The sequence below is a fragment of the Perissodus microlepis genome, chromosome 10 (assembly GCF_051167445.1).
Source record: "Perissodus microlepis isolate ML-2025 ecotype Zambia chromosome 10, ASM5116744v1, whole genome shotgun sequence".
In the NCBI taxonomy this organism is placed as follows: domain Eukaryota; kingdom Metazoa; phylum Chordata; class Actinopteri; order Cichliformes; family Cichlidae; genus Perissodus; species Perissodus microlepis.
This window is the reverse complement of record NC_140470.1, coordinates 7,597,865-7,614,282: the sequence shown is the minus strand read 5'-3', so window position 1 is coordinate 7,614,282 and position 16,418 is coordinate 7,597,865. Positions and strand designations below refer to the sequence as shown.

At 42.9% G+C, this 16,418-nt stretch overlaps 1 protein-coding gene across 1 annotated transcript; it reads left to right on the top strand.

Annotated features, from left to right (window-relative positions):
- On the top strand, positions 1–9,803 carry vkorc1l1 (vitamin K epoxide reductase complex, subunit 1L1). Its single transcript, XM_084941699.1, has 3 exons — positions 1–256; positions 2,375–2,484; positions 5,207–9,803. The coding sequence occupies exons 1-3, from the start codon at positions 66–68 to the stop codon at positions 5,431–5,433; spliced, it is 528 nt and encodes a 175-aa protein (XP_084797825.1). The 5' UTR covers positions 1–65; the 3' UTR covers positions 5,434–9,803.
- Positions 9,804–16,418: the final 6,615 nt, after the last annotated feature.

Below are 16,418 nucleotides of genomic sequence, written 5' to 3'. Positions count from 1 at the left end.
GCAGTAGAGTCTCACAGGCGAGCTGGCTGCGTGTGTATGCGTGTCTCCAGCTAGGCCAGAGAGTGATGGCGGCGCCCGTCCTGAGAGTGTCCACCCCTCGGTGGGAAAGAATAGCCAGGCTTCTTGTTTGCCTGCTGGGCATACTGTTGTCTTTATATGCTTTTCACGTCGAGAGGGAAAAGGCGCGGGATGCGAGTTATAAGGCTCTGTGCGACGTCAGCAGCTCCATCAGCTGTTCAAAAGTGTTCAGCTCAAGGTAATTTGAATTCAGCAAAGAGCGCCGACAGTGGCGCTCAATGAAGCTGCCTGCTATTGTGACAATCTGGGAAGGGCTGCGCGGTTTAAACTGTCAAATGCACTCTGCTAACATTTGACTGCTAACCCCAACCGTAAAAGCTAATCACGAGCCATGGCTGGTAGCTCTCTGTTATGCATGCATTAGTTAGAAAAAGTAACTTTACCATTGTAGGTGTTGGTTCTAAAGCGCCACATTAGCTTTGTAGCACCAAGAAGCTAATTTTGCTAACCATTAGCTAACGAAACCCGTTGGTTAACATTTAAGCCAGTTTCACTTCTGAACCAACTGACAGCAGAGTCATAAACGCTGTCAGTTTTAATGGGATCCTGTTCAGACCGACTGTCTTTTGCACGTCTTAAAGCTAAAACATATGTTAAAACCAACTATATAGCATTAAAGTTCCCGATAGCTTGTGCGCAGCGAGGCTATTGTGAATGTATGAGTGATGCTGCTACGTGAAGTCAGTTACTCCGATGACCAGAACTGGGACATTTGTTTGCTGGGTTAATGTTGGTGAATTTAGTCAAATAACTTAAATGACTAACCTCCTACTTTGGCTGTCACACAGCTGTCGTTAGCTCTTGTGCTAACGTCACCAATTATAAGTCCAGGGAGCTAAAACCCTACAGCCTGGTTACCTAAAGGAACACAGAGCTGGTCCAGAGGTCAGTGGAGGGGACTGTAGCATCACGCATCCTTGCTAGACAGGAAGGTGCATCTCCAGAGATTATTACTTTGATTTTTTTTTTTCATGATTATTATACACTTTTTGTATGCATACTGTTAAGGTGCTTAACAGCTTTTGGTGGCCATTCAGTTCTAATAAACTACACTAACACAATCTACTGTGGGCCTGTTTGAATGAGAGGCACTGCTGGCCCTGAGTACACCTGGAATACAACCTGTCTAGGACTTACTGCATATTTGTTGAATGAGTCGGTGACTTTTCCGTTTGAGAGTCTGTCTCAACTGATGTAAGCCTGCCCAAGTGTAACATTTCTTTTAAAGAAGAGATCGAGCTGCTTACATTGGTCTGATCAGTTATGGTTTCCAGCAGTGTAATCTTTATGTCATCCTGTATTTTTGTGAGCTGAAGGGTCTGTTTTTCTCTGCTTATCAGTTAAAGAACTAGGCACAATGGTGCTCTAGTGAAATGAATGGAAAGAAGGACATTTAGTAATGTGGAAAATACAATTTATTATATACAGGGTGCACACACAATATACATTATACAAAAGGAGAATAAGCTTTCACAAAGTGAAATGTGATTGCAAAAAGCAAGTCCACACTAGGACATAACCTTTGTGTGTTCCTAGTACTCTTACTGTGAGACATGGTGGATTGCGTTGTTACGTCGGACGATGTCAAACATGGATCAGAGTTATTGAAATGACATTTACACATGCTTCTATCAAATTATATGTTTTACAATGATAAATAAGCAAGTGCATAGATCAATGTGGATTGGGGCTTTAAAAAAATGAAGTTCTTCAGGTCTGGATCTTACCCATAATCTCTCTCTCTCTCTCTCTCTCTCTCTCTCTCTCTCTCTCTCTATGTACACACATATTTATTTATTTATGTATTCTGCATCCTGCATACTTTGGCATCCAGAAAATATAAACAATGATTTCATATACAAAGAAAAGATGGCATATCAGAAACTCAAGGAAGAAAGAAATTCCTCCTGTTTGAACTGCTTCATGTCAGGCAACACATAAGTCAAGAGGTAGTGATTTGTCTTTGTGACATGCTGCCTTTCGACATATTTTGGAATTGGTTTATTGAATTTCAGGCCAACAATAAATGTTTATTGTTTTGATTTTTTTCCCCCTTTTTTTTAAAGGTTCATTTTATTAAATAGTAAAATGCTCTTCTGAGAGTAATAATTTGCTGTTATTTTACTCAAATGAACACCTCACTGCAGCATTTTAGGAAGCAAACACTAGGAAGTGTTTTTTTGTTTTGTTTTTTTGTTTTTTTTGTAATATTATGTTTTGACTTCAGTCTGCCTCGTTGCATGTTGTGCATGTTGATTTCCATGAATAAACTCAATTTTATTCTATTGTGGTTTAGGTGGGGTCGAGGATTCGGACTCCTGGGCTCAATTTTTGGAAATGACAGTGCATTGAACCAACCCAACAGTGTCTATGGGATTGTCTTTTATGCCTTTCAGCTGCTTCTAGGTAAGCCTATACTCTGTTCCCAGTTGTGGGTTACTTTGTCATTACGTTTTGGATTATATATGACAAATCTCTCTTTGCCTTTGCTCTAGAGGCAAGTGCTGACTCAACTTGTTGCTTTCCTGTAACACAGCTATTTTTGCCTAAACCTGACTCACATGACACTGACATCACATGGAGTTTATAAATGATAATAATGCAGTTAAATGCGAAGTTTGTGTTGTAGGAAGCATTTCCTGCTGACCTGTATTGAAATGTTTTTGGACTCCCATAGGACTGCAGAGATGCGTTTTTAGAAAACTTCTTATCCTTCTTCTGTTTGGTTTGATGCCTGATATCGTTTTGTTTGTCACACTCTAATCTTGACACCGACAGATAACTGTGATTGTGAATATTTCTCTCTCTGTGTGTGACTTGTTTTAACTTGAACATTTTTTTTCCTCCCTCTGGCGTAAGTGACTCAGTCATGCTGGTTCGACATGTTAGCCTGCCGGAGGCCTGTAGGCTTGCCCGGCCACCTGGCCCTGGCACTGAACAAGAGGTCCTTTTAGCTGCTGCATTTAACACTCATTTGACTAGGACAATAGTATCCCAGTTTATCCAAACTGCTGCAGTGGGTAAAGATTTCCATATTAAAGACTGGTTGCATGGCCTTGGATTGGAAAATATTTGCACGTAGGCATTGCTCCAAAATCAGCATAACCAGGGCCATAATCTCTGGTCAATGCCAGTGAGCAGGTTAGAACTGCCGTTGCAAAACACTGAATTATTGCTATAGTTGTGACATTTGGCGATGTCCCTGCAGAGGATCTTTAGCTTCTTTATTCCTTAACTGTAATGAAGAAACTAGAGATTAGTTACGTGTTGCGAGGACGAAATAAATATACAGTAATATTTGTGTCGAGGTAATCAAGCAAAGTTTGAGATTCTGATGAATTTTTATCCATTTCAGCTCTATAAGTGAACACTTACTAAATCAAGCACATCTGTTAACACCCATCTGAGGTTCTTACTGCGTGTTGATCATCACAGTCCTCAGATGCAGGCTATTCGCACATGGAGGCACCTATATGTGTGCAGTTGTATCACAGTTAACTTTCACTGGTTCATCTGTTTTCACTCAGTCAGTGGGGGTTTAGGGTTTAGTGTCTTTGAAGCATGAAGTTCACATTAGAGCAGGGCGATATGACCAAAAATATTTATCACCATATACATTTGAAAATTTGTGATAACAATAAAACTGACGATATAATTGACGCTAGACAAAATACTTTACAACTCCACAACTTTATTAGTGCAAAAAAAAAAAAAACATCAATGTATTTTCACTTAAACACTTAAGCATTAAAGTTATATAAAACTTTTACAGTGCAAATGCAAATTCCTTGCTGACAGTTTAACCAAAAGGCATTTCCAGTGAAAATTGGCCGACATATCCTCAGCATAACCATGTATAATATCCACAAAACTTAAGAGGTTATACACACAATACGGTAATATTATGTTGAAGCACAGTACGTATCACTCCGCGAGGCTCCTGTCTACGATAGCCGTAATGCTCCGACAATCCATCAAGTGGTGCAAAGGCGTACTGAAAAATTTGACAGATTTCCGAGCACCGTGTACCACATAAAATTGTTTCGAGGTCAGTAAACACAACCAGAATTCATACATAAGGGGAACTGTCGATTTTCAGAAAAATCAAAGGATCAATTTTAAGTGTGCCGTATTTTCCAAAAAACACGGTAATAACGACAGCCCGCTAGCATGCGCTACCAAAAATAGTCCTTTGTTGTGTATCTGACGGATGAAAGCCAAACCAGTTACACACCACTGAAGTTGCAGCATTTTTACAAACCAATTCTGGTTCATCCGTTTCATTTAACAATCCCCTTTCGCTCTTCTTATTCTGCATCGCCACCTTGTGCTTATGTAAACAAAGGCACTGCGCATCCGCGTTTTACCCATATTCTATCGCGATATTTCATTTTCCTATCGTTGCCCAACATTACACCGGTATTACCGTGAACGGTATGATATAGCCCAGCCCTAGTTCACATCCATAGTCAGTGTTGTAGTTACAATAGATGGCAATGGGGACACCCAAAAGTACACACAATCTACATCTGTGTGTGTCTGTGGATACAGCAAGGAGCAACACACATTATAGCTGCTTGAAAGAGCGTGCTTAGAAAATCTTTGCTGCCTTTCCTCCCATCATTCAGTCCTTACACTCTTTTGACAAACGCAGTAACTTTACCAGTACATCTGTAAAAATCCTTGTTTTTATCACCGCAGGCTGGTGGAATCGAATACAGCTTTTTTAACATGTTGTTCCCGGTTGTTAGTGATTGTTGAACCAAAGCTGCATCCCATCGTTTGATCTAAATAATGATGATAAATGTCTAAAACAATAACGGTAGCAAAAGAGAATACCTGTGTGTTTAGTGGTGACTCCTATGAGTACAAACCTGGTGTAAAAGAAGTGCAGACACTGACGAAATAAGGACATGTCATCATGTGACAGCACGATGACATGAGCAGCCGGCTGGCTCAGTGTGCGGGCTGAATGTCGTCACGAGGACTCACAATATAAATGCAGAAGTGCCTGAGGCTGAAAGCTCTGTGACAAGAGCTCTCTCAGGAGATTGTGTGAAGGTGTATTTTTTTATTTATTTTTTTAATGGTTACCTGTTTAAGCCTCAATTTGTGTTTCTTGCCTTAGGAATGACTGTCAGTGCAATGGCCGCCCTCATTCTCATGACGACATCCATCTTGTCGGTGGTTGGGTCCCTCTACCTGGGTTACATCCTCTACTTTGTCCTAAAGGACTTCTGCATCATCTGTATCACCACATACGCGCTGAACTTCATTCTCTTTATTCTCAACTACAAGCGATTGGTTTACTTGAATGAGGCCTGGAAGCAGCAGCTACAGGCCAAGCAGGACTGAGCTGCCAAGAACGGCAAGAAAAACCCGAGAAACAAATAAACAGAGAAAAAAAAGAAATGTGACCTCTGAACATTTGACTTGCCACCAGGAGACCTTGCTTCCAAACAATGTTTATTCTGCTGTGTGTTCAAAAAAGAAAAAAAAAATGAAGAAATTTAACTTAAATGTTGGGCCTGACAACTCATTGTTGATTGCAAACACGGAAGGATTTGTAAGTGAAAGATGATTTTTCTTTTCTTTTTTCTCCTTTAATTTCTTTTTCCTTGTTTTAACATTTTAAACTCACTTAAGGAAGGGGCTGGCTCTGTGTGTGTGTGTGTGTGTGTGTGTGTGTGTGTGTGTGTGTGTGTGTGTGTGTGTGTGTGTGTGTGTGTGTGTGAGTGAAAGTGCGCATACATGTGTATGTGTGCATGCTCGGATTTGGGGGAGGTGAGGACACAACAACAACGCAAACAACCAGAGGCAGAGGACAGCTCTCATTTGAACAACAATTGGAAAGTGGAAGAAAAACACAGGACCTTTTTTAGGGTGCTTGATTTGAAATGGTTGGAAAGCTCCTATTGCTGCACAGCTCATCTGCACTAAAACTCGGAGCCGAATATTGGGTTCCAAAATTAGAAGAAACACTCACTAGGTTATCGTTTAGTTGCAGATCAGGTTCTATGAGAAGGGGGCAACAGTTTGTATTATTATTTTTTTATGTTTACACTTTTTAGTATATTTCTTTTTGAAGAGGACCACTAAAATAAAACACGGCACAGTGTGAGATGTATTGTGTGTATGTGTGTGTGTGTGCGCGTGCGTGCGTGCGTGCGTACGTGTGTGTAGATCAGTCAGAACGTTTGTTTTGCAATTCTGTACATAGCTGCTGAGCAATATTCCAGACTAGATTGTGATTTAGTGTCGACACAAACCTTTAAGGAAAAAGGAAAAAACTACCAACAAAGCAACAGAAAATCTGGATTAAAAAAAATTACAAATAAGTGATCAGGGTCTCAGTTTGGTGGGTCAGACTTCAGATGTGTTCGGGATGTCTTCTGTCCTGTCGTCCTGGTCGGGTGTGCAGTTCAGCCGTGTGTGAATGTCTTTGTTGTACGTGGTTGTTTCATCTGAAGCCACAGACACAAGTCTTTCAAAATGGAACTGTGGGTTCTTTTTGCCAGGTTTGAGTAAAGGCACCCTCACTTTTTTTTTTCTTTTTTTTTTTTTGTTCTTGTGGATAAAGCATTCCTGACCACCACACGAGTGGAAACCCATAAAGAATTATGTGCCTAAAGGAGTGTTACGGTAAATTACCTTTCCTTTTTTTGGGGGGGGGATGTCATATTATTGCATCAGATTTTTTTTCCTCATTGTTTTATTGTCACAGGTCCAAGGCTTTATTTTTATGATCATAATTTTATAAATTAAGATACCAGTAAAGTGTTTCTCTCTCCCTAATAGGCTCATAAAGGTAGCAAAGCCTGCTACACTGTGATTGTTCAAGGGCAGGAGCGGCCTAGTGGCAGAAGCAACTCTTTATTTTTCTGTTCCCGCTTCATTAATGTTCATTGGGCTTTTGTATACATGTGATATCACTTGAACAGTAACAGTGATCTTGCCAAGCTGAGTTACAGTTCATTTGCAGGATGTGAACAAAACTTGGAAAATGCACTACTTTGTGATTGGTGGGAGATCTGTAAGAAAACCAAGCAGCGTGTTAACCACACGGGTGGTTATTTGGGTTTTGTTCCAGTAGAAAAAGATAACCTGATCACTGTTGTTTGTTCTAATCCACCATTGGAAGGTCTAAGCAGACATGGAGAAGGCGAGCGCAGCATGTAGTGAAACGAGGGAGTAGAACCATCATCTCCCTTCCATCCAGACTCCACTGTTAAAAGTATCCTGTTTGTCACGTGCACGGTACACCGTCTCCTGGCTTTTAGCATATGTTGGCCATCGGACAATCTTGCACCCACTGTCAAAGATCAGTAAGAGTCATAAAAAGTGTAATAATGTGATTCATCTGTGGTCATAAAGCAGCCTGTTGATAGTTTCATCCCTGATCCTCTCCATTCCTCTGTAGTATAATTCAGGGTCTCGTACAAAGCTGTTCCATCGTTTTGAGGGTTTTCAAGTGTTGATAGCAACTGTCATAGTCACAAGTCATTTTAGTGATTTACTACTAGTGATGTGATAAATCACAAAGTCATTGGTTGTGTATGAAAATGGAAATTCAGGTGATCCCTTTTTCTTTTTTTTTTTTTTTGGTGAAATAATTTCTGTTCTTGCATGTTGGGACTCATTTACTACGCCTCTGTTTTCCAAGGTACACTTTATAATAATTTCTTATAGTTTTTCCTGCATTCCAGGCAGACATTTGTTTCTTTGTGAAATGATGATCATTTAATCCTTTACAGTCATGTTGAGATTTGTTTTTTGGGTATGTCCAGTGTGGGCCTACTAGCTTAAAATGGACCTGTGATGCTAACACTGTTACAGTGGTGGATGCTTGTATTAAACGTGGCCAAAGTTTTAAATAATGAGGTCAATGTACAAGTAATCTCTGTGAGACAAAAGCTCAGGTTTCAGACTGCTCTAAAGAGCCGGTGTCGGGTCACTTTCCCACTCTTGACTCTTTATGGTATGAATGAGAGTGGCATTCTCTAATGTGGCCGTCTCAGTCTGATGGTCCAGACGATGAGCGCAGAAGATCCACACACTTGGTTCAAACCTTCTGTTCATGAGGGCAGAGGGATCCTGAACATATGTAGCCCCTTAGTTCATCCATATGGATGAACTAAGGGGCTAAGATAAATGAGGATTATTTTGAACTATAAGTCACACAAAGCTACTCTAATGGAGTTCAAGAGAAGAGCATATGGGGCCACTTTAATATAGACTTCACTTTGATTCTGATGGTATCTGATGATGCTCTTAAAGTTTTTAAAGCAAGATTCAAAATGGATCAATTACCCAGAACCCAAATCACCTCTAGCCACTTGGGTCATGCTAATAATGGAATTTTAGGTTTCCCTTATGCCAGTATGAAAACTGGTGAAAATTGAATTTCCATGCTGCATAAAACAGAATGGAGATGAGTGGCTGCCTGGAATAGGAGACCTCATTCAAATATTGGTTTGCTTTGAAAAATGGTTGCCAGTTATGTAAATGTGATTGGTGGTAAAGTAGCAAAAAAAAGAAGAAGCAGCGAATACCATTCAAGTCCTTTAAATGTTAGTGTCTCATAGTACATCTTTGGTAAGAACTTCCCTATCTACAGTATTTCCTGGCTTTATGCCAGGTTGTTTTTCATCTCAGCACTGGACGAGGTTACCAACCACACTCTTTTATCCTTTTTCTGCACGCTCATAAGTTTTGCGCAAGTGAATCCACAGAAGTCTTTTTTTTTTTTTTAATTTAAATAACTGACAGATTGCTAGTTAAAAAGTATGGTTCCTGTGAGTACTGATATAGAACTGAGAAGCGTACAATATCTAAGATTCCAGTCATGAAAGCCCATTACACCATTTGTGTAAAGTTACTTTGAAACTACGAGAAAGAAATTTGATGGATGTTTATTCAAAAGTTTGGGAAATCTTTGCCAGGTAAAAGGATCACCATTTCCTTGATGATGTAACTCTAAAATCAAGGTCAAGGCATAATCTTTGCTACATTCTCACAAATCTTCATTTAGGCCCTGAGGTAAAACTGCCATGTTAGTTGCATCACCAATGCCAACGAAAGTGCCTTCTGTTTGATCACTAGGCCTTGAGCCAAAGACAAGCAACAGTAAATAGCCTTGTAAAATGAAGAACTGCAACAGGCACTTGTGCTTGCCTTCCTTAGGATGTAATTTGCTTAATTGGTAATTCCTAAAGATTTGATACCTGGTATCAGTACAAAACTCTATTCAGAAATGGCCGTTCCTTTTTTCCTTACTCCACTATGTAATTATCTTTATCTTGCTTAGTTAGGAGATGTTTGTTAGCTGAAAACACACTGTTCCAATGATAAGATTGTAATGTTTTTTCAGAATTAATTATGCCCTTTAGCTGTATAGACTGTTAACATTCTGGGTTGTTTTAGTAAAAAAAAAATGTTGGGGGGTTGGAGGGCTAGGATATCCACGTGTCAGCATAAAAGGTTTATTAAATTTCTTTGTGGAGGAAATCTTACTGGGTTTGCTTCTGTATTGCCAAATATGTTTTAAAATGCTGTATTTTCTTACATGGAAAAGTGTTACATGAATGGTAGGAAGGTGCAAAAAATAACCTGTTTAAATCCAGCTTACCTTAAGGGAAAACTGTGGAAAAAGGTTGACATGAGAACATTTTTAATTGTGTCATTGTCATGTGGAAATGATCTACCATTAAAACATTCCCTCTGAAGCTGCTAGTTTAAGTTATTTGAATGAAATAATGTGTTTAATAGACAAAAAGACTTGCTTCTAAGTCTTTTAGGTTTTATTAGCTTAAATCTTTAGAATATTTGGACTAATAAAACCTAAAAGGCAATCTTATTACTTTGACAACATTTTTGAGTCTTTCAACAATATACAGGGGATTTTATCTGAAAAATAAATGAGAGAGTATGAAGTTGTATCACAGCTCAGCAGATGGTGGTAAGTTACCAAAGGCATCATTGTGTTCCCTTTTAAAGATAACTGACGTACTTTATAAAATATTATCCGTTCTGTATCTTCCTGGATCTAAAAAAAAAAAAAGATTTTTGTCACCCATCATTTCTTTCTTCCACTCATCCATCCATTCTCTCCTTGTCAGGGTCGCAGGGGGGCTGGAGCCTATCCCACCTACCAGGGTAGAGGCAGGGTACACCCTGGACAGGTTGCCAGTCTATTGCAGAGCTAACACATAGAGACAGACAACTATTCGCACTCACATTCACACCTATGGGCAATTTGGAGTCACCAATTAACCCAACCCCACTAACTGCATGTCTTTGGACTGTGGGAGGAAGCCGGAGTACCAGAGTTCTTTAATGTAGGATCCAGTGTGAATATTTGCAGCAAGCAAACCTGTTTCAGTGTTTACATAAACACCTCAAGCTGGATTTATAGTTCTGTTTTACCATAGCACCCACGCTATGGGGGCCATGTCACCCACATGGCATTTGCATTTCTACTTGTGTGCTGATGTGTCTGCCATCACGAGTACAACTGAGTAGATAAAACTTGAAAAGTTACTTTTACTGAAGTGTACGTGGTTGTCAGGGCAATGGAAAAGATAGAAAAAACTAATTTCACTGTCTTTTATTCTAAGGTTTTCCACATAGTGATGTAATAAATAATCACCTGGTCTTTATCAGGTCTTAAGAATGCAGAAGGACCATGTGATAAAGTACACCTTTACTCGTTTCAAAGGAAGAAAAAGGCAAAATAGCAACCAGGTTCTTCAAATAAAATTTCTTTATTTGAAACTTTTGATCATGCACTTGATTACAAAGCACTGATCATCAGATAGTGTGAGTGTAGAGAGTTGAAAATAGCTTTCTAGTAAAATCTGGTATCAGACATAAACTGGGGAAAACAGCCCCGCCCCCCCAAAATCTCAGACTCAGCTTCTGATTTGAGTTTTAACTGTCTATGTAAACAAATTGATGAAGGTCTGGCTGAGGGGTTCTCAGAAGCTGAGGTCTTAAGAACGGTGCTCAAGATAATTAAGCCTGGTACCTTTAAAGACATGCTCATGACCAAAGACACCCTGACCTTTGCTGAGTTAAAAAGGTTCCTTAAAGCACACCTTAGAGATAAGAGCAGTACTGAATTGTTCCAGGAACTAAGTAACGCAAAGCAACATGATAAAGAAAGCCCACAACAGTTTATGTATAGACTAATGGGGGTCAAGCAGCGCATAACGTTTGCTTCTAAACAAGGTACAGACTTCCAATATGATAGCAAACTGGTGCAGGGAGTGTTTCTTCATTCACTTTACCAGGGGATGAATGAAAAATGCTCATACATCAGACGGGATCTTCAACCACATATTTCAGACATGAATGTGACTAATGACTTTATACTCGACGTGATCACGAGATCACTGAGGGAGGACACCGAGAGGAAAACCAGGTTGGGACAGGTATGCAAACAAAAAGCAATCAGTATCAATACAGCCCAGCTGGACAGTGACAAACAGAATGCCATTCAAGTGCAGGCAGAGGTGCAGGCCAATCGCAGTGCTATACAGGAGTTAACAGCCCAAGTGTCATCTTTGGCCAAAAGTTTGGAGAAAGCCATCACACCGGTAGTGAATGTGGCAACAGAAAACACCTACAACCCTTTGCCACACATAAAACGGTCAGCCAAGCCTGAAGTTAAAGGGAAATGACACCTGCTCACACTGCTTCCGATGTGGAAAAGAGGGACACAGAGCTATTGGCTGCTTACAAAAGGGAACTCTGTTGGGAAACCGGGTGAGGTCGCTGGGGAGGGACCACCAGTGACCTTGGAGAATGCAGAGTCCCCAATCCCAGAGAAGCTGCACCCCAAAGAGAAAATTCCATCTTCAACCAAGACCTCCAAATCATGTCAAGTGTCCAAAAGGGACCGTGTTGCCCAGCTGATTGAGGGCAGGTGTATGGTAACTTGTTATCTAGATGGGGTCAAACTTCAAATGTTGTTGGATAGTAGGGCCCAAGTAAGCATTGTGGAGAAGTCTTGGGTGCAAAACGCCTTGCCAAATGTGACAATTAGGCCACTGGAAAGCCTACTCTCAGATCACCCACTCAAAGTCAATGCAGATAATGGGACAGATGTGCCGTTTGAAGGGTGGATAGAAGTTTTTCTTGAGATCACAAGTAGCAGACATGGCTCAGTTGCTATTCATGTTCCCATGCTAGTAAGTCGAGGAGGGTTGAGCAGCCCGCTACTAGGCTTCAATGTGATACAAGAGATGATTGCAGGGAATGGTGATCAAAGAGACGACGGAAACTTAGTGAGTCTCCTTTCAGAAGCCCTGAGAATTCAGAAGAGTAATGCTGAAAGTCTTGTTTCAGTGGTTCACACAAAGCAACCCCTGGAAGAGTCAGAATGTCCAGTATTAAGAGTTGGAAAGAAGAGACTCACGATTCCCCGCAGTCAGATCTGTCAGGTGAAATGCCGCATGAGAGCTTTTCCTGGAGGAGGAGTCATGTTGTTTGAGCCGAATGTAGACTGTCGCTTGCCAGATGGGTTGGAGTTATTTCCTGCGCTCGTTGATGTGCCGGCTGGCGCCTCAAAAATAGTGAGAATACCAATCCACTAAGTCAGTCTCTTTGGGGGATGCCGACTCCTCGGCAAGTTCTTCCTTGGTTCACTGGGTCTGGGAGGTGAGTGGTTGCCCCTGGCAATTTCATTCCCCCTTCATTCTTCACTCTCTTGTCCTGCCCCTGTGTCCCTTTCCTCTGGTCCTGTGGGGGCAAGTGATCCATTTGCTGTTTCAGGTGAAACTCCCTCCACACCTCCTTCCAGGCTATCAGCCTCTCCGTCCTCGATTGTGTCCGACTCTTCCCCCTGTCTGATTATTTCACCAGCCTACTCTCCACTGTCCTCTATGTCCTCAATCTCCCAGCTCTCCTCCATGTCGAGCTCCATTTCCTCCCTTGTCTCCTCTCCCACCTGCTCCACGGGAAGAAACATACACTGTGTGAGTAAGTTGCGGTGGACCACTCTCTCCGTATCACCATTTTCCGATCGCACCACATACACCGGCATGTCTGGCTGTTTCTTCACCACAATGTATGGACGTGACTCCCACTTGTCTCCTAGTTTGCTTCGCCCCTCCACATGACACACTTTAACAAGGACTCTGTCACCCGGGCTGAAGCTTTGACTCTTTTCTTGCCGTTCATAGTATCTTTTCTGGTGACCCTTAGCCTGGCGAGAGGCCTGATTAGCCTGTCCATAAGCCTGTGACAGGCAATCATGCAGGGTCTGGACATAATCGCTATATCCACCCAACCCATTAGTGGTTGACAGCCCAAAAACCAAGTCGACAGGAAGCCGGGAATGCCTGCCAAACATTAAGTAGTATGGTGTGTACCCTTTCGAATCATGGCGGGTGCAGTTGTAGGCGTGTGTCATTGCATCCACATATTCGTGTCACCGGGGCTTCAGGTGAGGTTCTAGCGTCCCCAGCATGTTCATGAGGGTGCGGTTAAACCGTTCAGTTGTCCCGTTGCCCTGTGGGATAGGGCGTGGTGTGGGTCTTAGTGATGCCGGTGCATTTACAAAGCTCCTTCACCACAGCACTTTCAAAATTGCGCCCTTGGTCTGCATGCAATTTTGCTGGGAAGCCAAACCGACAGAAAAAGTTTCTATACAGCACCTTAGCCACTGTGCTGGCTCTTTGGTCTTTAGTGGGGTATGCTTGCGCATAGCGTGAGAAATGGTCAGTGACAATGAGGACATTTTCGATACCACCTTTTGATTTCTCAAGAGTCAAAAAATCCACACAAACTAGCTCCAAGGGGGCACTGCTGTGGATACTGACCAGGGGGGCCCTGAGTTTTTCTAAGGCAGCACCTCTCACATTGCTCGCACCAAGCCTTGATTTCCAATAAAATCTCTCCCTTATCATGTGCAATGTCCTCTCAAAACCAAGGTGGCCTGAGTCATTGTGGAGAGCAGTCTCGACTGATATACGCAAATCCTCTGGTAGCACCAATTGCTCAACTACTCCCCTTTGGCTGTCTTGGATGCAGCGGTACAGGATGCCATCCCTTACCACTAACCTTCTCCACTCCTTTAAGAGAAGACGCACGTGCCCTCCACCACTGATCCGCTCACTACGGCTTGGTTTCTGGTTCATACTCTTATAGTGCAAGACAGGGCCAATAACAAGGTCTTTTTTCTGCCCTGCACGGATCTCCTGTTTGGTCATGGTGGGCAGGGATTCCATCCCCACATCCCTGTAAGGCTCAGTGGATATAGGGGGCCGAGTTCAACTTCCTCCCCTGCAGACGTGCCATGGCCAGTGAGGCTTTAAGTATCCTGGGTAGCCTGTCTCACACCATACCCCTGTTCGTTGACACCCACCCACTGAGGGCATGTCTGTAGGATGTGCATGACCTCCTGGTTAGACATGCGAGAGAGGGCATCAGCGTTTGTGTTGCTCTGTGCCCTCCGATACTGGACATCAAAATCAAAAGCAGCCAGCCTAGACACCCACCGCTGGCCTGTAGCATCCAGCTTTGCTGAGGACATAACATATTTGAGAGGGTAATTGTCTGTCTGGACAGAGAACCTACGCCCATAGAGGTGGTCGTAGAATTTGTCTGTGACTGCCCATTTGAGAGCAAGGAACTCGAGTTTGTGTGCAGGATACCTTGTCTCTGCTGGGCTCAAACCTCTGCTGGCGAAGGCTATGACCCTCTCAGCTCCCCCTTGGACCTGAGCTAGAACGGCGCCCAGACCTTCCCCTGAGGCGTCCGTTTGCAGAACGAAAGGCAAGCTATAATCAGGATATCCCAGCACTGGAGCGCTTGTCAGCCTTTCTTTTAGGGTCTCAAATGCCTTCTCGCATTCATCTGTCCACACAAAAGGTGGATCGGTGGCCAGACTTTTCTTTCCCCCTCGCTTTTTCTTTCTGGGGTCACCAGCAGTTAGGCGGTACAGGGGAGCAGCTAGGGTAGAGTACCCACTTACATACCGCCTGTAGTATCCAGCAAATCCCAGGAATTGCAACACTTCTTTGCGGTTTGTGGGCCTCACCCAGTTTTTCACCCTGCTGATCTTCTCTGGGTCTGTCCTGATCCCCTCAGCAGACACCAAGTGACCCAAATACTGAACCTCCTTTCTCACAAGCTGGCATTTAGAAGGCTTTAACTTCAAGCCATGCTGCAGTCTTTCCAGATGCTCATCAAAGGTTTTGGAGAATATGATGAGGTCATCAAGATAGATTAGGAGGTCGGTGAAGTTCAGATCGCCAAAGCAGCAGGCCATGAGTCTCTGAAAGGTGTAGGGAGCATTCTGCAGTCCAAAGGGCATACGATTTGCTTCAAACAGCCCCATAGGGGTGCTGAATGCCGTCTTGTGTTTGTCATGCTCCGCCACCTCTACCTGCCAATAACCAAAAGTGAGGTCAAGGGTGGAGAAGTATCTTGCCTGCCCTAGAGCCTCCAGGGCTTCCTCTATTCTGGGGAGAGGAAAAGCATCTCTCGTGCTACAGGAGTTCAGTTTCCTGTAGTCAATACACAGCCTTAGTGATCCATCTTTCTTGGTTACGATCACGACAGGTGAAGCATACGGACTTTAGCTGGGCCTGATAACTCCTGCTGCCTCCATTTCTGTCAGCAACCTTCTCACATCCTGCCACTGTGATGGGGGGATCTTACAGTAAGGCAGTCGAAATGGCTTAGAGTCGACCAGAGGGATTTCATGTTGCACAGTCTTTGTATGGCCATAATCCATGGGGTGCTGTGAGAACACACCTACGTTCCTTTCCACAAGCTCTTTAAGAAGGGAACGCTGGTGCTCGTTTTCGACGTCTGCTCCACTTAAATCCACTTCCTGGCTTGCCACAACGTGGTCCATACCCAGGCATGCTTCTCTGCCTCCGCTAATGTGATGACTGCCCCGCACCCTGTCTGAAAAGTCCACAATACTTTCCACCAGAGATGCCTTGGCCAGATGCGTGTGAGGCTTGATAGTGATAGCATGCTGGGAGAGGTTCATCACTCTTACCGGGGCACATCCTTTCTTTACATCAGCAAGAACTCTGGCGACAAGGATGTCTTGGCTGAGCCGCAGGGAGGGGTGGCCTTCAATTAGGGCTGTATAAGTCTTTCTTTGTGGTCCAGCTTTTATTATGCATATTAAATCCATCTCTTTCCCTGCTTGAATGTGTACCTTACGACCAGTGTAAACAACAGGGCCACTGTGTCATCCATATCACACTGTTCAGTGCTCCCAATCTCTAGCAGGGAGGTGTACCACTTCGGATGAGTCTCCTTGACCTGGAGAAGGAACTGCTGGCCGTAGGTTGCTTGGAGGTGGCTTCTGGAAGCAC